Source organism: Nicotiana tabacum, chromosome 20 (genome assembly GCF_000715075.1).
Source record: "Nicotiana tabacum cultivar K326 chromosome 20, ASM71507v2, whole genome shotgun sequence".
NCBI classification, from domain to species: Eukaryota; Viridiplantae; Streptophyta; class Magnoliopsida; order Solanales; family Solanaceae; genus Nicotiana; species Nicotiana tabacum.
In genome coordinates this window covers 156,765,273-156,788,745 of record NC_134099.1, presented here as the reverse complement: position 1 = coordinate 156,788,745, position 23,473 = coordinate 156,765,273, and the positions used below count along the sequence as shown (strand labels likewise).

Sequence of the window (23,473 nt, the reverse complement as noted above, 5' to 3'; positions counted from 1 at the left end):
TCCAAGTTTTTATATTTCTTCTGACTGGCTTAGTGGCTTTTGTGAAAAGATTATTGCTCTAGAACGTTCAGAATGGAAATTACCTTGCTTGGATTACTGTTAGGAAACCAGAATTTCTCCTAACTGTAATCAGTGAATTTGCAATACAGAATAACACTTCAACTATTCTTTATTGCTACCAACAAACAGAATAAGTTCGACAGAGAAACAAACAACAATTAGAACATCAATACACCTAACAACCAAGGTATTTTGAGGAACCTTAACCTCCAAATCTGCCAGAGAAAATACTACAGAATAAACTGCATGTCTTCCTTTCTTCCTAATATAATATAACACAAAATACCTGCCTGAACTGCTAGTTAACTGCTAGGTAACTACTACCAAAACAGATACATAATAATACATAAATAAAACAATTACATTTAAGCCTTATTTTCACCCTTCTTTCTGCGGTTATAGACCCTAGTAACAGCAGGTCTAATAATACCCGCCCCAACAAGTTTCACCTTGTCCTCAAGGTGAAAATGAGGAAACTGCGCATCAATGACTTCATAGGATTCCCAAGTGTTCTCAAAGTCTGGTAAGTCCTTCCACTTAATCAAAACTTCTTGGGAGCCATTCAAGAGTGTCCGACAATCCACTACACTTTCAGGTTGCACTTGCATTTCAAGTTCTTCAGACAAGAAAGGAGGGAGCTTTTGAACTGGAGTAGAATCTTTCACACCACGCTTTAGCCAAGAAACACGAAATACGGGATGCACCCGTGAATGAGGGGGTAGATCAAGGCGATAAGCAACTTCACCAATTTTGCTCAAGACAGTATATGGCCCATAGTAACGAAGACTTAACTTTTGATTAACCTTTTTAGCAAGAGAGCGAAGCTTGAAAGGTTGCATGCGAAGATAAACCAAATCACCAGGCTGAAATACAACTTCACGACGCTTAGCATCAGCATAAAGTTTCATTTGAACTTGAGCATGGGTCAAATTTGCTTTGAGTTCATCCAGAATTGTGTTGCGAGCAACAAGCTGCTGGTTGACCTCTTCGACTGCAGAAATTTCATCAGTGAACCTCAACAAGGAAGGAGGATCTCGTCCATATAACGCTCTAAAGGGAGTCATCTTGGTGGAACCATGGTAAGTGGTATTAAACCAAAATTCAGCCCAAGGAATCTATTTTGGCCACTGTTTTGGATGTGCCCCTGCAAAACATCGTAAATAAGTCTCCAAGGAGCGATTGACAACCTCAGTTTGACCGTCGGTCTGAGGGTAATAACCTGAGTTTAATTTGAGGTTAGTGCCGGACAATTTAAATAATTCCTGCCAAAATTGGCTGATAAAAATCCGATCTCGATCTGAAGCAATAGATTTGGGAAAGCCATGCAGTCGTACAACCTCACGAACAAACAACTCAGCAACACTCTTTGCTGTATATGGATGAGATATGAGAAGAAAATGGCTATATTTGGTGAAACGGTCCACCACAACTAGTATAGTATCGTACCCCATTGCTTTTGGTAATCCACTGATGAAATCCATAGAAATATCATCCCAAACTTTGGTAGGAATAGGCAATAGTTGCAGCAAACCAGCGGGACTAAGGGCTTCATACTTGTTCTGCTTGCAAACTTCACAACTAGCCACCCAGTTTTGCACATCTCTTTTAATTCCATTCCAATACAATACCCGTGAGATACGCTTGTATGTCCGAAAAAAACCTGAATGACCATCTGTAGGTGAAGAGTGAAATTCTTTAAGGAGCATAGGAATGTGTAATGAAGAACGGGGAATCACCAACCGACTTTTGAAAAATAGGCAGCCATTTTTTAGAGCATAATTCGGTTGTGAAGCTGGATCTCGAAGCAAATCTTGTGTCACTTGACGAAGTTGATCATCTTGTTGAATTTTCGTGACAAGATCATCTAAGGTACTGTTGTGTAAAATAGAAAAGGCCATGAAATGAAACTGGCGGGACAAAGCATCAGCTGCCTTATTCTCACAACCGGGCCGATATTGAATCTCAAAATCAAATCCACAAGTTGACCCATTTTTGTTGCTCTTCAGCCATGACATGCTGGCCCATGAGAAATTGGAGACTTCTTTGGTCCGTCCGGATAATGAAATGTTGACCCATTAGGTAATGACGCCATTTTTGTACAGCTAAAACAATAGTCATTAACTCTCTCTCATATACTGATTTAGATTGTGCTCGAATAAAGAGTCATTGGCTGAGAAAAGCAATGGGTCGTCCTTCTTGCATTAAGACAGCTCCAATCCCAAATCCTGAAGATCCTGAAGCAACAGTTTCAAGCACAAACACCTTGTTAAAATCCGGTAGTGCCAAAACCGGCAAAGTGACCATAGCCTTCTTAAGAGAATCAAAAGCTAATTGAGCTTCATTATTCCAACTAAAAGCATCTTTCTTGAGCAATTGTGTGAATGGCCTGGCTATCTTCCCATAGCCACGAACAAACTTCCTGTAGTAACCAGTAAGTCCCAAAAATCCTCTCAAACCTTTAACATTTTTGGGAATTGGCCAATTAACCATACTTGTTATTTTGGAAGGATATGCTAAAACTCCATCTGCTGAAATAATATGCCCCAAATACTCCAGTTGTTGCTGTCCAAAATGACATTTTTTCCGATTGACGACCAAGTTATGAAGTTTTAAAATTTGCAGCACCTCCCGCAAATGATCCAAATGAGTAGCAAAATTTGCACTATAAACTAATATGTCATTAAAAAAGACCAATACAAACTTATGTAAGTAAGGACGAAATATATCATTCATCAAGGCTTGAAAAGTAGATGGAGCGTTGGTTAGTCCAAAAGGCATGACCAAAACTCATAGTGGCCTTTATGTACGAAAAGCTGTCTTCGCTACATCCTCCTTGCAAACCCGGATTTGATGATACCCGGATCTTAGATCCAATTTCGAGAATATAGTGGCACCTCCAAGCTCATCTAATAACTCATCAATTGTTGGAATTGGAAATTTATCTAGAATAGTAATCTTATTAAGGGCCCGATAATCCACGCAGAATCTCCAACTACCATCCTTTTTGCGAACTAGCAATACTGGACTAGAGAAAGGACTTGTACTTGGTTGGATGATACCAGCTACTAGCATTTCCCTTACAATTCGCTCAATCTCATTTTTCTGGTAATGGGGGTAATGATATGGACGAATATTGGGTGGATTGGTTCCTGTTTTAAGTTGGATAGCATGATCATGGCTCCTATTAGGTGGTAGCCCTTTTGGTTGCTCAAATAACGTTCCAAATTCTTCAAGTAATTGCTGCAAATCCAAATTCTCTTGTTCTTCCCTTACTGTTAACTCATTCAGATCAACATAATATCCTTCTGCATCTTTTTGCAAGGCTTTAAACAGATTTTTGAGTGAAGCCACCGATTTGCACAATGATGGGTCGCCTCGAACAACTTGTGTTTGCCCCTCTATTTCAAATTTCAGCGTCAATGTTTTGAAATTGGCTTGGATATCACCCAAAGTCTCTAACCACTCGATTCCTAACACTACATCGGCATTGCCCAAATCAAAAAGAAAATAATCATGTATTCATCAATCCACAATTCCACTTCTTTGCAGCTTCCCATGCTTTTTACATGTTGTCCATTCCCAACTTCTACCAAAAACGGCTTTGTTTCTGTTTGTTTTAACCTTAATGCTTCAGCAACTGTGCGAGAGATAAAATTTGTTGATGCTCCGCTATCAATCAACACAATAACCTTCTTCCCCAATATTGTTCCCCATACTTTCAAGGACTTTTTTGAGGTAAATCCTGTAATAGATTGCAAAGACAACTGCATTAACTTTTGTGGTTCCGTCTGTCCTAGAATATTTAATTGGTCTATCTCTGCACTAATTACTTCCTCTGTTTGCTCTTTTAGGCCTCCTTCTTGGTCATCCGCTGCTGCCACAATAAGTAGATTTAACTGTTTGAAATTACACCGGTGATTAGGGCCATATTTTTCATCGCAGCGAAAACAAAGCCCTTTTTCTCAATTTATCTTGATATTCTGCATTAGATAGCCTTTTGTATGCTCCTCCACGCCTTGCAGAAGTTTCTGGTGCTGCTGGTACGATTTCTCCTCGCTTTTGCTCGTGAAATTGCCGTGGTACTGTTGTAACAGCTGTACGTGCAGAGTTAAAGGGTGTTGTGGCTACACGCACATGAGGACTTGTAGTGTTTCCTGTTCGGTTGTTGTCAGTCACAGGGAAATGGGTTAGACCCCTAGGAAGTGCCATACGCATATGCCTTGGCAAGTGTGCTTGACTGAGAGCCCAATTCTTCTCTTCAATACGCTGGCTTGGTCCATTATTTGGGTTAGTGTTCCCAATTTGCTAAGACGCAATTCTGCTTTGATCTCCTCTCGCAAAAAGTTTGTCACACCCCAACCTTGGGAGGTGTGGCTGGCACCCGATGCCCGAAGGCCCGAGCGAACCAACCATGAGATATGATCTGAAATATAATAACCTGCAGGCAGAAGAGCCCAACACGACATATATATATATATATATATATATATATATATATATATATATATATATATAAACTAGGCCAACAAGGCTGTAACAACAGTATAACAGCTATCCAGAAGGCCGATAGGGCGATACGAAAAATATATATATACAATGACCGCTAGTCTGCAAGCCTCTAAGAGTGTAAGACAATCTCAACAGGGCGGGACAAAGCCCCCGACATGCCCAAAACCACACATATACATCTGTAATAGTACCTATGGACTCAAAGTCAGCAACTCCGAAGAAGTGGAGTGCGAAACCCAACGCTGATCCTGGGGGTCCTACTGAGGAGGCACGCCACTCTGTCTATTCGAACCTGTGGGCATGAACACAGCGCATAAAAATGCGTCAGTACGAAATATGTACTGAATATGTAGGGCGACAAGTGTAACATGAAAAATGTAATTAACAAGAGAAGAGACATAGAGATAATTTGAATTCTGAAACTAGCCTTGGTAGGAAACTAAAATTCAACATGGATATAAATGTATGCTCGTGACACCGTCGTTCACTATCGCTACTTATAATATATAACATTATATAACAATAAATCCCTCTGTCGGGCTATAATATCCATAACATACCCGGCCATAATAAAGGCTCGGTAGAATCGTACCCGGCCACGTGAAGCTCGGTAATCCCAACTGATCAGTGGTTACACAATATGTGTCATACCCAACCGTCTATAATGCGGCTCGGTAATGAAAGTAAATACATACATATACTAAATCATGAATTATATAGGTGCAATGCGAAACCAACCTTAAAAGACGTATTCTAAGAAGAGTCGAAGTGGCCTATCATCATTATTCCCCGACTATCATGGTTGTGGCTAAAAAAATTTAATTTTCAACTACAAGCCAACAAGTACTAAGAACATGAGAGTTGTGTATTATGAGCACCTTTGAAGTAAATGTTACTTATTCATGATTTATATGAACGTCGAAAGGAGAACGAGTAAAAAAGCTCTAGTTCTTTTTAAGCAAGGAACAAGAAAATCCGAGAATTCATAGATATCCTCTAGAGTAAGCAATCTATGAGAAAAGATCAGGTCTAAGCATCTTTATAAGTTGAAGGTGAAATAACTCGAATCCGACGAGACAATTCGATAAACGTTTATTCGAATTCTAGTCATGCTGAAAAGTATAGCGAAAGCCCTACATACCTTGTCGATGGAGTTATATACTGTTTCCAAGACCTCAAAAGCCTTAGGAATGATTTTCTACATAATACAAACCATTCAAAATCAAATTCAAGCTCATAGCTTATATAATTCTTCATTTAGACATTTACGCGAACAACTTGTGGCCATGAATTTGTAGACTCTTTTGTAGATTAATTTTCCCCCAACACACCACCAAATTTTACTTTACTACATCTCCTCATCAACAGAATTCCATCCATGTCTTCACAGATCCAAACAACACAATAAAATCATATAGAACAACCCCAACAATCAAGCCATATTAAGAGAGGTTTCTAAAAAAAATCAAGAATATTTCTATAGAGGTTTCAACTATTTCTTAAGAATTCTTACGGTAGAAGTTTACAAATATCAAAGAGGAAGTTAAATCATACCTTATGTGACCAGAATTACTCAAAATTCGAAATTACAAGACGAAGTCTTGCTATGAAAAGTGAAACACCGAAGAATTCACGATTCCGAAGCTACCATGGTGTTCTCCATCTTGAGGATGACTAAATTGTTGTTATGCTTGGCTAGATGGATGGGAGAAGTTTGAGAGGAAATCTCTAGGTTTTTGGTTCTGTTTTGGAGAAGATAAAACGCAGGGGTTCTGTTTTAAAAATTGATTTAAATAAAGAAATTTTGACTAAACCCGACTAGGCACACTGTTCCCGTAACAGTGTGCACCCCTATACGAAAATGTTAATATCTCTCTACTCCGAAGTCTTATTAACGAACCATTTATTGCGTTGGAAACTAAACTCATAGACCTTCGATTCAGTAGGTAGAACACACCATAACTCCCAGTATATTGAGAGAAACGCTCATCAACATTTTATCCAAATTCCAGTGAAATTTAAACCCGTAACTTACGCGCGATCTTTGTCGAATATTTAATCACAACTCAAATGACTTCCAATCTTAACGTATAACTATCGCATCATTTAAATATCTCATAGAAATTATCTTCCTCTCGAATTATCCCATTTACATCATGATAACGCCGAATACACAAGGTGTAACATCATTGATAAATATTCCCATCAAAACCTCATCGTCGGCATCTTTCAAGGGTGCTGAGAGTAGTTCAAAATCTTCTCTGTATTGGGCCACGCTTCCAGTTTGTTGCAACCCTATCAAAACTTCGTATAAGCTCCCCAACTGTGATGGAGTATATCGTTGGAGTATGGCTACTCGAAACACATCCCATGTGACAACTGGAATTCTTGTCTCCCGCCACTGGAACCAATTTAAGGCTCTTCCTTCAAGACAAACAGCAGCAACCTCCAATTTATCCTTGTCATCAATGCCATTGAAATGAAAATAACGCTCTGCTCTATTAAGCCACCCATATGGATTATCACCAGAGAATAAGGGTAATTCTAGCCTTCTAGGACGTGTTTCATCACGAAATTGTGGTTGAACCCCCTCACGTTGTCCATCGCCTCCCTGATTGCCGCTATTTTCTGCCATTATTTCTGCCTCTTTAGTTGGATCTGCTTGATTTTTGGGATTTCCCTTCATATGTTGAAGAATTTCAGCATCATGTTCATCCTTTTTCTGCATCCACTCCCGTAACTGGCCTAGGTAATCCCGTACTGACCCAATCTCCTCTTGTACTTCATTCATTGTTTTCTCTAACCCTTCAATTCGTCCTTCCATTGTGGTTGAAACCATGAAGACTATGATACCAAAAATGTTAGGAAACCAGAATTTCTCCTAACTGTAATCAGTGAATTTGCAATACAGAACAACACTTCAACTATTCTTTATTGCTACCAACAAACAGAATAAGTTCGACAGAGAAACAAACAACAATTAGAACATTAATACACCTAACAACCAAGGTATTTTGAGGAACCTTAACCTCCAAATCTGCCAGAGAAAATATTACAGAATAAACTGCATGTCTTCCTTTCTTCCTAGTATAATATAAACTGTCCGAACTGCTAGTTAACTGCTAGGTAACTACTACCAAAACAGATACATAATTATAAATAAATAAAACAATTACATTTAAGCCTTATTTTTACCCTTTTTTCTGCGGTTATAGACCCTAGTAACAACAGGTCTAACAATTACCGATCACTTTCTGTCCTTTGCTGGAATTCGGATTTCAGTGTTGGGTTGCTTTTGCATGACATAAAATGCTTTATAACCTCCAGAAGATGCTTCTCGTTCTTTTCAATATTTTTGATAACAATTTTAATCTTTATCAATCTAGTAGACAATGTATTATGAATTTGAATAACTTTATAAGGGAAGAGAGACAAAGACACATTCACTTTGCTTATACCGTTCCTACCTGCAGTGTGAAAACACAAACGCATCTAATAGCAAACCAAATCTAGCTCTACCTAACAAATATTTTCAAACAAGAAAAAAGAAGATACCAAGTTTGAGATTTGGTCCTCTTCATTTGCTATCACCCCACTTCACCGAAAGAAACGCATATGTTCTTTTGTGAGGAAAGTTCAAAACTTTTGCGTGTATTGGCCTCGAGAACTTTGTGATACTCGAGTGTTGAGTGTATCTGATCTCATGTAGTGATTTTTTTGCTCCTTCAAGGCCGTTGGTTTCCCGCTTGGCTTAGAAGGTCTTCCACCTAAAAATATAGGTCCCTTCTTAATGTGAATATTTCTGTGGGCATTCTGCAATTCCCAACAATACCTCTGGATTTTCCTTCTTTATGCTTGACATTACTTGTTTATCTATTGTATATTATTGCAGAAGTGTACCGAATGACAGTTTCCACCCGCTGATGTGGCAAAAGTGCTTGATTCTGCTGTAACAAGCTTGCAACCCATTTGCTCGCAAAACTTTCCAGTCTATGCTGAAATACAGACGAGCATGGGAATCATCAGAAGCCAAATTCTGGCTTTAATGCCAAGGTAGACCATGCATTATCAACACTTATCCTTTTACCTCTTGTAAATTCACTATGTAGATAACTAACCTTATTCATGGTTAAGCTCTCTGATCAATGCAAAGTCAATTTGCTGTCCCTCTTCCCGTTATTCTTTTAGAAGGGGAGCCTTGGCGTAACTTTTAAAGTTGATGCCTTGTGACCAGGAGGTCACGGGTTCAAGCCGTGGAAACAACCTCTTGCAGAAATACAGGGTAAGGCTGCATACGATAGACCCAAGTGGAGATGTCCCTTCCCCGGACCCCGAGCATAGCGAGAGCTTAGTGCACTGGGTTGCCCTTTCTTCCCATTGTTCTTTAATGGCGCTGTTATGTATTTTTCCTCATGATGGAGGTTAGTCTTCACTTGATCTGTTTCCACTACGTTTAAAGAAGGCATGAAATGATGAGATTTTCCTCAAAATTCAGCTGCTTGTCCATTTCCCTCTATATGGATTTCCAAATAAAATATGCTCTCTTGACATGGAAGTTGGAACTGTAATACAGTACCCTCAGCACCATTTGATGTGAATTCATGTGATGCTTTTGGCATCACAATCTAAAGATAAAAGAATACTAATCCGGTTTTCTGAAAACAACGTGCTGGTTTTATGGGTTCTTTTTATGAAAATTCTTTTGAAACAAATTTGGTTTTGGATTAATTATAGAACAATTTAGAAGAAAAAGATTTATCTGGAGAAATTTGTGGTTAGATTTTGTGAAAACTTAAGTTATTGTTATCTGGAAACATTTTGATTTAATTCCTAAATTTCGAAGTCCGTTTTTCAGACCAAATATTTTGTTTGAGAACAAGCCAAAGTTCAACTTGGAGGTTTACTGGAAACGACAAATACTCAGTTCTTAAACCAATTGCTGAGTCTAAATTTATCTGGGAGGTCACGGGTCCGAGTCGTGAAAACAGCCTCTTGAAGAAATACCGGGTAAGACTGCATAAAATAGATCCTTGTGGTCTGGCCCTTTCCCGGACCGCGCACATAGCGGGAGCTTAGTGCACCAGGCTGCCCTTCATATCACCTAGAGCTCAATAGAAGTAAAATTTTACATTAAACTTTAATAGGTAATCTAGAAGAAACGTAACCATTATAAGTCACAGGATAAACATAAACAATTTGAGAAGTATGTTAGTCTCTACTCACAAGCAGAGACTAAAGACAATATTCATTCCAACTCTGAAAGCCAACATCTCATCCACCCAAAGAAAAGTAGAAAATTCACCAAAATCAAAGGTTGGTTCAGAAACAACACCAACTCTTAATGTACTTAACATAAGACAAGCAATAGGAGTTGCAAAATACATCGCAAGGAAAACTCATTCTGGAAATAGTAGTGCTCTTAAGACCTAATGGATCTTAAAATTTATCTACCTATACGAATCTTGGCGCTTTGGTTTGCTTTGAACAACAGCCTCAATCTTCTCCATCACAGCAGGTGTTAACATTGGAATGACATTGATAGCTTTCATGTTCTCTTCAATCTGCATTAATGAATATGTAATGATTAATATGAAGAAGCAATCTATAACAAACAACTACGCCTTAATCCCAAGCAAGTTGTGGTCAGCTATACGAATTCTCACTGCCCATCTCGCCCATTTAAGCCCTCTCGGCAATATTATAAAAACTTAGTTTCTCTAGCACAATGAAGAAGCTATTAGTAAAAGGAAATTGATTGTAATTAGAGATTGGTAAGCTGATCATAATCCAGGGAGAGATGTCACCAACTTCGGAGACTACGTTAAAGCACATAAGGAAGTTACAAATTAAGAATTCTTGCTCTGCCAGCATGATACAAAGTTAAGATTATGCTAATCAAAGTACTAGAAGAGAACAATCCGAAGAGAAGATTGTATCGTTTTCTCCGTGGATGTCTCTAGAAATTAAGTTAATTAGAGATTAAGAGTAAAAACAAATCAATAAGAGAACTTATTTCAGAAAGCAAAGTAAGAGGACTTCCTTTTCTCCCTTTTAACTTGTTTTGGAGAGGGGGCATCAGGCCTGAATTCAGTTAATAAATATATACTAGAAAGTAGAAAATATAAATTGTGTTCAGAAAGGTTTAACAGACCAACATGATTAACTAAAAAGAAAGACAAACATGCAATAATTGGAAACTTTTGGTTAAAAACTATAAATATAAATGCAATACGTGGCATACAATAAAAATACTCTATATCATGCCATGTTCAAAATGCATGCGAAAAAAAAATACAATTTAAAAAATAAAATAAAAAATGTTCGAGATATCAATACTTGAACTGAGTGCTAACAAAATTCAGGCCAAGACTAAAGAAAAAGAATCATTGTCTGAAAGGGAAAGCTCGGGGATAGCATAAATGGAAAACTAACGGACCTGATACTCTTTGGTGGCACCAGTAATAACGGATGAGACATTAGGATTTGCAGCACACCAGGCAATTGCCAGTTGCGGTAGAGGTACACCTAGTGACTCAGCAATTGGTTTCAATCCATCTACTTTCCTCAACACATCATCCACCAAAGATCTGTTGGCAAGATTCTGCAATGTATAAGATTACTAGTCATGTTTCTTGAATAGGAGAAGTTTAGAAGAGTGACAATTGACAAAGAAAATGTTTACATGAACAACAAAGTATGCACATGCATACAGATCAATACATGAAGTTTGGATATGTCCACACAAGCATATATCTGATCTTATTTGCAAGGACAACTTTCACTTTCCACTATTTGACCTGTGTTCCTCTATTTGGAATGCAACTCAAAAATCTTGAACCTCTTCTGACAAATACAACTCCTAAAGAACAATAAAAAAAATCTCTGAAGCGACCTGCCAATAGCATTTTTATTCCTTGTTTTTTTAGAGACTAGCGTGACTTTTATCTCATACTTCAAGGTTTTAGCACATAAGACAAGGTTAAATCCTTTGATGTTCTAGATTAGGATTATACAAAAACAGGACAATGATATCTGCACACAAACATTAGGAAATAAGAACTACTTGCTTGATATCTACATGTCTAAGGGAAGCAAAAATTCCTTTTGGCAGAGAGAAACCGTCCATTTTCATAAATGGGGATGCTGGTTGAAAACCACAAAAACTAATTGCTTGATATATCCTCAGATCATTTTAAATTTGGAGAACTTTAACTCTTCAATACCATCTTATTCATGGAATGTAGTACAAAAAAAAAAGGAATTATTGTGATGCTAAACCTGGTCTAATATTTGTACTAGCATCACTCTTTCTTTACTATAGTTTTTCGCTGTCATTACGTATTAGTGGTTAAAAACTGCAACCCTTATTTTTTTGAAAAGTAAACAAAGTGTTAATGAATTAGCACCTATGTGGGTGCTGAAATGTACAATGTGTGAGATTAAAAAAGATGAAAGTCCTAAACAGTCGTCATTTTATAGGGATGAAGGTAGCTTCACGTACACTCAAATACAAATGATGAAAGTCCTACTATTACTGTAGAGTGTCGAGGAACTCAAAAAGACTATATAGGTTGTACACATGTTTTAAGTTAGTACAAAAAGTAAATAAGTAGAAACATTTGTATTTGAGTGTACGTGAAGCTACTGTCATCCCTATAAAATGACGACTGTTCGTTTCTTTCCATAATAGTTATTACCCACAGAATGTAGGCTGGTATAGTGAATTAGACAGCATTAGACAGTATTCTCAACAAAAAAAAAATTCTTCATCTTTCTCCGCAACCAGCTAATAATAATAGCAAGCCTTAGCTGTCCAGGCAGTCCCATTAACATCAGAGACGCAAAGAAATAGTTGTATAGTTGAATAGTCACCGGTCAGTGCAAAGAGAGATGATTAATATCTTCTGAGTTGCGGAGCAAAGATTTTTTTGAGAATAGTTGTTGGATCAAAAAAATTAAATCTATAGCACAAGGCAAAGCCTCTTCTAAGCAGATTCGAATGAGTCGGGCAACCATTATTCACTTAGATCTCCAGGCGTGGTTCATCTAACATTAAACTTTAATAATTCTTGCAAATCTCCTCTCTTTTTCAAAAAAAAAAGGAAAAAAAATTTAGTTCCCTTGGAAAACTTTCACCAATTATTGGTGCAACTCTTTATGAAGTTCTTTTCTCTTACGATTAAGGGTATTTTAACTAGTTGAGCCCCAAAACTCTTAATCAACTTTTGCAACTTGAGCTTCCTTTAAGTCTAACTACTCAACCAGCTGGTCATAGAAATTTCCGATTTAGTTTTTTAGGAAGCTATGAACAAGGAACTATTGACGACCATGAGTAAATATAAGAAATCCAATTAGAATGGCAGCATACAGTTTTCAATAAACAGGATTTTCTTGTAAAACTTTGAGGGTTTTACCTTGTAATTTTCCAGTGCAAATCGACTGTCCGCTGGAATGTTCCCTGCATTATATTTTCCAGTCAGAACACCTGAAGCAAGAGGACTCCATGTCGTAAGACCAATGCCATAGTTGCTATACAGAGGGAGGTACTCAGATTCAACCTGCAGCAATTCGATGAGGTCCATATTGCTAGAAATAAAACAAATGACGAATTGTACATACAGAGAACGACATTTTTGCAAAGTTAACATTGGAGCTACAGGCAGAGACCAAATGCGATAAAATCTGACAATTCATGTAGTGATCAGCATAAAGATGGCAAGCAACTAAGATTCTGGAAGCCAAATCACTCAAACAAAAGCAGCGTAAATCAAAATCAGATCCTGAAGAAAAAGCAACATCGGACAATATTAGACCTCCTATAGCATACTCAGACAAGGCGTTCACAGAAGTTTCTACAGCTAACAACATCTTTTCTCCTCATACGACAAAAGGGTGAAGGATTTTGGCCATGTATAAATAGCAAAATTAGACTTGCAACGCCTTGAAAATCCTACACTGAAGCTGTCACAACAGATGTACAGCTGTAAAAGAATGCAGTTTTGAACCCACTGGGTACAAACAATTTCCGAGGGCCATCGGACTGGCTAAAACCTGAATTAACCGTGGTGCACCTGCGGGAAACTCCTTGCCGAGGGCCTGTGCACCCCCGGGATTAGTCGGGGCTCGAAGAGACTCGGACACCCGGTGCAAATCAAAAAAAAATGCAGTTTTGAAATAAAATATTTGGCTGTAAAGAGACCTAGAGGATACAACAGCAACAACTAATACTATGCTCAGACCTCAATACCAAACGGCTTGGGGTCACGGACCGTATTTCTTCATTAAAACTCAACTCAGGCCACTATTATACAAAATAAGAATAAAAAGTAGTAGCAGTTCTCTATATTTTTTACTGGTATGCAAATCTCTGCTAGGGTTAAAAGACTCCTAGAAAGAAACGATTGACTGAACCAAAGGACTCCTACAAAGCACAAGACTTAAAGTAAACGTACTAACATGACTAAAGACAACCCTCAACTAATTAGTATAGCCTATATAGAAATATCTATTATTTTACCTCGAACCCCCAGTCATGTATTATCACCACTAACCCACTCCTTCCATATTGCCTATACAGAAAAAAAATCTCTTATTTTACCTCAAACACCCTGTCATGTATTATCACCATTAACCAACTTCCTCAATATTTCACATTTCACTTGTCTGACTATCTTATATTGATTTTTGAACTCACCGACTCTAGATCCTAAATTCACATATGACAAAAAACAAATACTTAGCTGTCCCAATTAATGTGATACCCTTTTTTTTTTAATTAGGCCCAAAAAGAATGTCGCATTTCCTTACTTTAAAATAATTTATCTTTAGAATTCCTATTTTACCCTTAATTAATTGATTTACAACCACACAAATATCTATGATTTGTTTTAGATCACAAATTTTAAAAATATCCCTTTCTTTCTTGAACTCCGTGCCAAAACAATCCAAACTCATTGTTTCTGGCTCGAACTTATGTATACATATGAAAATACATAAGATCACCTTTATTCTGAACTCACTGACTCTACACATAAGATCACATTTATTCTGAACTCGCTCACTCTACACACAAGATCACACGTATTGTGAATTCGCTGACTCTACATAGATCACATTTATTCTGAACTCATTGACTCTACACATAAGATCACATTTATTCTGAACTCACTGACTTACACTAAGATCACATTTATTCTGAACTCATTGACTTCACACATAAGATCACATTTATTCTAAACTCACCGACTCTACACATAAGATCACATTTATTCTAAACTGACTAATTCTAGATCTTGAATTCGCATTTGACAAAAGGAAATACCAAAATCAGAGTCAAAAGATAATACCTTGTGCCTAGACAACAAGTTGTACTCAGGCTGTTCAACAATAGGACCCACAAGATCCAATCTTTGAGCAACACCCCAAGCTTCAGTAATCTGTTGAGCTGACCATTCACTTGTTCCCCAATAAAAAGCCCAACCTTTATCAATCACATAATTCATAGCCCTAACAGTTTCTTCAATAGGTGTACTAGCATCAGGCCTATGACAATAAATCAAATCCACATAATCCATATCCAGTCTTTTCAAACTAGCTTTCGTCCCTTCAATTATATGTTTCCTCGATAAACCCTTATCATTTGGACCCGACCCGCCCCAGAAAATCTTAGTAGATATAACAATATCTGATCTTTTCCAACCCAATTCACGAATTGCTTGACCCATTATTTCTTCTGCTCTTCCATTAGCGTAAACCTCGGCGTTGTCGAAGAAATTGACACCGTGGTCACGACATTTTTGTAAGAGGGATTTAGCTTCTTTGACATCGAGTTGATTGCCGAAAGTGACCCATGCTCCGTATGAAAGTTGGGATACTTTTAGGCCTGATCTGCCTAAATTCTTGTACTGCATTTGCATTTTTTCGTATTTTGGGGGGCAGATCAAGAAGAAAAAAGAGGGAATGAAGATTTGCTGTTTTAAGAGGAAGAAACAGAAGGAGAAAGGAGTAAAGTGGGGAATATGAGAATTTGGGATGGAGTTGAAGTGGTGAAATTTCTTGTAGTAGCTTAGCTGTTTCCACTTGGCAGAAATTATAAGGATTGTTTGAGTGTGATGGGATCTACTGCGCTAAGCAGTGACCTTCCCTGTGATCTGATGCACTTTTCATAATTACTCACCGTCACTTGTTATTTTATCAAACACATTTTTTTGAGTGATATAAACAATGACAACAATATACCCAATGAGTTTCACGAGGAAATGTGTAAACCGACTTTACACATGGTAGAAAAATTGTTTATGATAGATCCTCGATTTAAAAAAAATAAATAAAATAAGGCAGAAGTCACAAAAAAAAAGTTAATAATAATAACAGACAGAAAAAATAAGATAACAACAAAAATAATAAAAACTCAGTGTAATTCCATAAATGAGATTTGGAGAGGGTAGTGTGCACATAAGCCTTACCATAACCTTATAATGGAGTCCGAAACCTAAATGCCAACTTTTTGGACTCAAAATACGTTTCTATTGCCTAAAAAAAGATATTTTTCTATATATAGCGCGGTGTAATACCGCGCTATACCTGTTCGTGGGCCCACCAATTAGTCTCATGCATTTAACTGACATAACTGTAATTCAAATATATATATATATATATATATATATATATATATATATATATATATATCGGTTTGTGAGTCCACCAATAAGTCTCTTACGATTAACTGACATAACAATAATTCAAATGGGTATAGCGCGGTGTCAAAAAATTCAGCCTCTCGAGCGAGGCATTGCCTTATTTAAAAGGGTTAAGATTTTATGAGAATCCATTCAAAACATATACTAACTTCCGTTCAAACTTTTCTTCTTGTTATCAAACATTTTTTATAATGTCTAAAGAGCAAAAAATAAGGGTTTCATTATATTTGGGGGTGAGGTTGTAGTGGAGAATAACTCTGTGAGGTATAGTTCATCACCACACTATCATGTTAAATTGTCGCTTACAATGGAGTACGATAAATTGGTATTGTTGTTGCGTAAAAAAATGAGTGTGAGGAAACGTTCGGTGAACCTTAAAGTAACTGGTAGATTTCCGTATTCTGTGACTCCGCAGGGGTTTGCTTGTTATTCTGAGATTAACATCGAAGATGATGAAACTCTTAGAGATTTTTTGTGGATTTCGAATGAATACAGGGAATTTATTGTGATAAAATTGTTGGAAATGTACGTCAAGGCTGAAGACATTGGCAATAATGAGACTGCGTAAAGCAGGGATAACCCCCAATCATCGGGTGGTTATTTTGGAGCAATTTTATCCCAACAGGTTCCGGCTGAAAGAGTTTGGTCGGATCTTAACTTATCTCTGCGGGCGAACGAGGAGCGAGGAAATAATTTCTCTCATACTTTACATAATTCACAAGACGACTGGTAAAGTTCAATTTTCCTTTCTGTTACGATACTTATTTTTTGTTGAATTGAATTTGTATTAACACTCATATTTTCCACAGAGGATACCATTTGGATATGAATTTTACAAGTTGTGACCCCACACCCAGTTGGAATATACGTAGTTCTGGCGTGTTGGATCACGGTGGTCCATTCGGGAGTCATCACCACCAAGAAAATGTCCATCATGAAATGTCAACGCAGTACGACTTGTAAGTGAAGTGATATAGCTATATGTAAAATATTTATCAATTTGAGTAGCTTATCATTTTGTTCTTTTTGTGCAGTGAAAACGAGCAACTTGATGGTCCTGATCTCACTTAGTTGCCCGTAGACGGCGTATTTACTCGTGATTTGGCAGCTGCGCAGAGTCATGAATATAATAGTGATTATGACAACAATATCGATGAGTTTGGAGATGACACACCCTTCCCTGACGAGGGTGATGAAGAGGAGGAAGTGAATGTCGAACCTGAGCTGACGAGAGAGCATGCTCCTCCACCTCCTGTTAGACCAAGAGTGTACGAGTCCCACGTGCCGTTTCATGAGCGAAATATTCCCTACCTTGATAATTTACCAAGTATGCCGGATGTGGATGCCTTCACAAGGGATGATGACGAATTTCGGTCAGCAATGTGGGATGAGTGTAGACCAACGGTGCTGGATAATGACATGTATTTTTCCGATAAAGCTCGTATATCTAGGGCTTGTAAAATGTACAATATAAGAGAGTGTCGTGATATGACAGTAAGGGAGTCAACTCCGGAGGTAGACAAGGTCATATGCCGTAGATACTTTATGGGTTGTAACTGGATGTTGCGTGCGATCAAGAAGGAAATAGGGTTGTGGAAAGTGGGTAAATATATTAGCACCCACAGATGTGAAATGGACACATTCAATCAGAACCACTTCAACTTAGATGTAGACTTGATTTCTCTTGTCTTGATTCCACACTTGAAAGTGTCCATTAGGTACAAGATCAAAGAGTGTATTACATCCGTCCACCAGGAATATAGATGTACTATAACCAAAAAAAAGGCATATCTGGGGCGCAAATGTGCATTTGAAATTATTTATGGTGACTAGGATAAGTTATTTTCATCTCTACCCAGGTACATGGAAGCACTGAAATACTTTAACCCCGAGACTGTTGTTGAATGGAGGCATGAGTGGAGTCTGGGAATACCGGAATATATTTTCAACTATGTGTTCTGGTTATTTAAACCAGAAATTGATGGTTTTGTGCATTGTCGTCCGGTAATTTCCATAGATGGTACTCATGTCTATGGAAAGTATGATATTAAGCTTTTGATCGCAGTTGCAGTAGATGCCAACAGACAAATATTTCCACTAGCTTTTGCCATTTGTGCCAATAAAATCAAAGAGACGTGGATGCTTTTTTTGAACCACTTGAAGCAGCACATTGTCAAACAACGTTCAGGTATTTGTCTAATATCTTATCGGTATGGTAGTATATTTAAGTTATGTACGGCATTTGCCTGAATGGTAGGACCCCTATGCATACCATCGTTACTGTGTGAGGCACTTGAAGACCAATTTCCGGAAGAAATATCCCGACAATGCCTTGCATGATTTAATGCGGATGAATGCAACTGAGCACCAGCAGTGCAAATTCACGAGGCGCATGGAAGCGATCCGGCAGTTAGACGAAAGAGCCTATAATTGGTTGATGGGACATGAGCTTCACAAGTGGACATTGCATGTTGATGGTGGCAGACGATGGGGGAGCCCTGGCTACAAATGTATCGGAGTCATTCAATGGCTTATTGAAGTCTGCACGTGAATTGCTTATCACTGCAATGATCCGGATGACGTTCAAACAGATTGCGGAGAGGTTTGTTGAAAGGTGTAGAGCTGCATCGGAATTGATGGACAGGGGTGTTCAATTTATGCCAATACCGATGAGAAGATTTGAGAAATACATGAGGCGAACACATTTGCATTCATTTTTACAGTATGATCACGATTGGGGTATTTTTGAAGTTCGCACCGCTATCCGTGGACACCGGGGGGAATAATCTACAAACCGTGAATAAAGCCAGCATGTTTTGTTCAAGTGGGAAATGGACCATCTATCACATGCCGTGTGCACATGCCATGAAGTGCTTTCAACAAGTTGGTTTAGGGGCAACCAACTATGTTGCTAGGCAATACAATATTGCTGCATATGTAAATACATATAGTAGGCAGTTGCAGTCATTGGGTGCTGAGCATTATTAGCTGCCGAAACCATTTAGAATGTTGTGTAACAAGGAGTATTTGCGCAAGCTGCAAGTGCAAAAGAGAACGCGTATACAGAACCAAATGGATGTTGGTAATATCGTTTATGCGCGTAAATGTGGCATATGCTCGCAAATAGGACACGACCATCATAAATGTCCTTCAGCTGGTCTGGGTGGAGGTGGTAATCCAGCTCCTGATGCAAGTTTGTCTAATGTACCCAAACTATCAAGGATACACCTAGTGTTTTGTTTTCATAATATTTTTTGTAATAAGTGTCTGTACTTGTTTATGTTGCAATATCTATCAAATAAAATTATGTTCCACAATCTTGTTACATCTTATTATCTAACATGACCTTTTGAATTGGGATGATGATATGATAGTTCCAACATTCAACTTATTGATGTTAGTAAAGAAAACCAATATGAAGATTGAAATTTCATAACAAAATACTTGAAGAGAAAAAAGCATAACAACCATAACTAAATCAACATACATGAAAATAAAAGATAATAAAAGGATAAATCAAGACAAAGCTGTTTCATTTCAGAAAAATCAATATGTATAGAGCAGTTAAATACTAAGTTTTATGTATTGTCTTGTCGGTCTGAAAAGCTGACCGATTGCGAAAAAGATATTTTGTTTTAGAAAAATCAATATGTATAACGCGATTAGATACTACGTTTTGTGTGTTGTCTTGTCGGTCTGAAAAGTTAACCGACTACGAAAAAGTTATTTCGTTTTAGAAAAATTAATATGTATCGCGCGGTTAAATACTATATTTTGTGTGTTGTCTTGTCGGTCTGAAAAGCTTACCGATTGCAAAAAAGCTGTTTTGTTTCAAAAAAATCAATATATATAGCGCGGTTAAATACTACATTTTGTGCGTTGTTTGGTCGGTCTGAAAAGCTGACCGATTGCGAAAAAGCTATTTCATTTCCGAAAAAGTCAATATGTATAGCGCAGTTAAATACTACATTTTGTATGTTGTCTTGCCTATAAATAACGGGTGCATTCTAGTTATTTTTTGCGCTTAACAATAACCAATAGCAAATATTTCCATAAAAGCAAGGTTTTTTTATGCATTAATAAATGTTTGAACCCCTTTATGTGCCAAGGTGCGAGTGCGGCAAAAAATGCATGTTGCAAGACTGTTGGAATGATGGTGAAGCTGGACGCCGCTACTAAGCGTGTATGAACAAGTTTTATAGGGTTCCCGACGAACCTATTTGTAATTTTGAGGTATGGATTTATGAACTCTGTTAGCAGGAATACTACAAAGAAAAGTTGCAGCATCTTCATTATTTGTGTTTGAAACAGTGGGAAAGAGAGCGACAATCTAAACGAGAAGTTGTTGAGTTGAAGGAGAAACTCAAAGAGGTGGAAGAAGAAAAAAATAAGCTGGAAGAAAAATTTAAGTGGTTGGAGCAGAGAATACTAGGCAGTGGTGACTAAACAATGACATGTACGTGTTGAGCGTAGTAGTGTATCTTTATGCTTCCCATGTCAAATGTTTTTATTAGTTGTACTAAATTTAAGTTATATTAAGTTTATATGTTTGTGTTTGTATTGTACTGTTAAAATAAAGAAGAGACGGAGTAATAAAAATATAATGCGCATATTATGTAAGCATAATAAATAATAGTTAATATTTACATAATTTATTATTTACATAAAATACAAAAAAAAGAAAATCAATGAGTCCCACAACCCTTGTGTTTCAATGCAACCGCTGGCCTGAGTCGCATCCCCTCCCGCCCGAATACACTATCAGGATCATACTCATCATGTTGCCTCTTTATATGAGGATGCGTTGCAGCATGATTGTCAGTTGGGCTGGCAGGGTCGGTAGAAGGGGTCGTCGGTCCATCAGCAATCTACAAAACAATAAGTAAGCTCAGTATATGAAAATGTATATTAGTAATGTACATGTTAAGTCAAAAACATTTTCTTAATATGGTCTCATCGGGATCCTGAATATAATCATACGTGGTGTCCTCAGCATCACACAAAGTGGCCTCCGTAACGGGATGGGATGAAGCTTTAATCAGAAAATTAAAAATTAATTTATGGCAAAACAATGAGAAAAAAAATTAAAATTTAATAGTAATACAAACATACCTGCGCCTGTGATAGATTCGCTGCACCCGACGATGATTTGCCAAAACTCAACCTGCGCTCACCATTCATGTCTCGGGTTGGCCGATCCTCAGCCGCGGTCGATGAGACTGAAAAAAACTGCTCCCAACCTCCGGAGAATCTCGTGCTTGTAATCAACAATAGATCTGACGGGGTCACCTATGATGTTGAAGGTTGTACGCCAGCATGCTGCTGGGATGCTCGTCTGGCTAAGGAATGTCACCCGGTAGATAAGCTCCAACCTTCTCATCAGGTGTTTCAATGCCCCCTTGCTGGGGACCACCTCATCGCCGGCCCTCACGACCCCATAGGGCACCTCGTGGGGCACCCCGCCTCGCGGGACAGCCTTGCCTCGTCCTCGTCCTCTCGGACGCGCGACAGGCCTACCCTCCTGATGGTGCTCTGGTGCCATATAATTAGGGTCGTGATCTAAGCGCTCGCCCTCTCTAGCTCGCTACAGTGTCCGAAGAGCCAGCTCTATCACCTGCCAGCCATACGTAGCAATCGCAAGATCGTCGGTATGCTGTTGCATCTGCAGTCCCAACTGGTAGAATAAATGATGACCAATAGCCTGCACAATATTTAAACTATTAATTACAGAACGCTATATCACAGTTATAAGTAAGAATACCAAATAACATACCAGTGTCTTGTGCCTCTCGGCGTATGATCTGTACCGACCGCCAGCTTGATGAATGGGGTTCCTGATAAAAAGTTGGGTAATGTGGCAGTACCATGACATATACATCTAAATAGTCGCCACCTGGATCTGTGAAGGTGGGGCGAAATCAAGTCCCCTCGTCGGTCCCAAGTATGGACCTGTGCCTCTAGTCATGCTAAAAATACGTCGTCCTCCCTCAAACGATCACCCCGCTGATAATGTGTAGCCTTCCATGTAGTCCCCCTTGGTATGGTCTGCAGACGGCCAAAATGGCGATGTACCCGCTTTGTGACATGATGCTCCACAATATTGAGGCACATCAGCGGGACGGAAGTGCTCCAAATCAGTCAGTCGGCCGAGTAATAATCGGGCAGGCCATCTATCAAGTCGTCATTGTATGGCATCCAGATGAACTATCAAATAATAACATAAAAATGAGTATGCACAACACAAGTGAATTTATAAAAAGTAAGTTTAGGTATACATTTACCTGTGCGTCTTCCAGCATATCCAACACATCCCTGACAAGGGGGAGATTGTGATGAACATCAATGGCTCGATAATTTCCACGCCGGAGAACCCACCTCGTAGCTAGAGGGAGAAACGGAGGTTCTACATCCGGAGGTAATGGTGGTAGAGGTGGCTGTAACTGCAGGAACCGCTCCCAGACCCAAACCTAACATACAAGGTTGACGTAAAGTTTAAGAAAAATTTCGACTAGATAGAATTGGAAGTAATGAACAGAGTATTCGAATATGTTGTCACTTGTAGAAGCGGCAGAAAACCACATACGTCACTCTGGGTGCCCATGCTCGCCCGGCACATGCCTATACAGGTAAGCAAGAACAACAACACCCCAACTGTAATGGGATAAATCATCTAGCTGCTGAAGATGATGTAGAAATCACAAATTCACTAGATTTTCCGAAGTGTTCGGGAATAAGAAACCCCCAAAAAGAAGGAGCAGCACCAACCTCGTGTACCGGTAAATATGTAGATCATTTGTCTCGCCGGTGATGTCAGGGTGCAATTTCTCCAAATGCTATCTAATAGCTGTCAAAGCCATGCGGCTGGCCCCTGAAGCTGCAGTCTCATCCTGTGGCCTGAAACTAGTGAACTGCTGCAGCAAGACCAAATACTGGGCACTCGACATAGATATCATATACTGAGGCAGTGCAACGGGCTGTCCATATGCAGGCAGCCCATATAAAACCTCAACATCCTGCAGCATGATGGTGGCCTCGCTAATGGGCAGGTGGAAAGTGTGTGTCTCCGGTCGCCACCGCTTTATCAAGGCTGTGATCAGAGACCAGCCGAGCTGCAGCCACCCAATCTGAAAAATCCTATAGAAGCCCGTATTCCGCAGGCGCTGGACTACACGGGGATTGAAATCTCTACCCCTCATAAAGTCCCA

The 23,473-nt window shown here is 38.6% G+C and overlaps 1 protein-coding gene across 1 annotated transcript; it reads right to left on the bottom strand.

Moving 5' to 3' along the window:
- Positions 1–9,733: 9,733 nt before the first annotated feature.
- On the bottom strand, positions 9,734–15,629 carry LOC107804707 (putative voltage-gated potassium channel subunit beta). The gene is made up of 4 exons (XM_016628639.2): positions 14,916–15,629; positions 12,984–13,127; positions 11,006–11,170; positions 9,734–10,130 (listed from the first exon to the last, which is right to left on the bottom strand). The coding sequence occupies exons 1-4, from the start codon at positions 15,483–15,485 to the stop codon at positions 10,017–10,019; spliced, it is 993 nt and encodes a 330-aa protein (XP_016484125.2). The 5' UTR covers positions 15,486–15,629; the 3' UTR covers positions 9,734–10,016.
- Positions 15,630–23,473: the final 7,844 nt, after the last annotated feature.

Coding starts and splice junctions, on each gene's coding strand:
- LOC107804707 (XM_016628639.2), bottom strand. CDS start 15,485: ATGCAAATGCAGTACAAGAATTTAGGCAGATCAGGCCTAAAAGTATCC. Junction 11,171..12,983: donor TTGCACTGGAAAATTACAAG/GTAAAACCCTCA, acceptor TATACATTGCAG/AATCTTGCCAACAGATCTTT. Junction 10,131..11,005: donor GTGCCACCAAAGAGTATCAG/GTCCGTTAGTTT, acceptor TCATTAATGCAG/ATTGAAGAGAACATGAAAGC.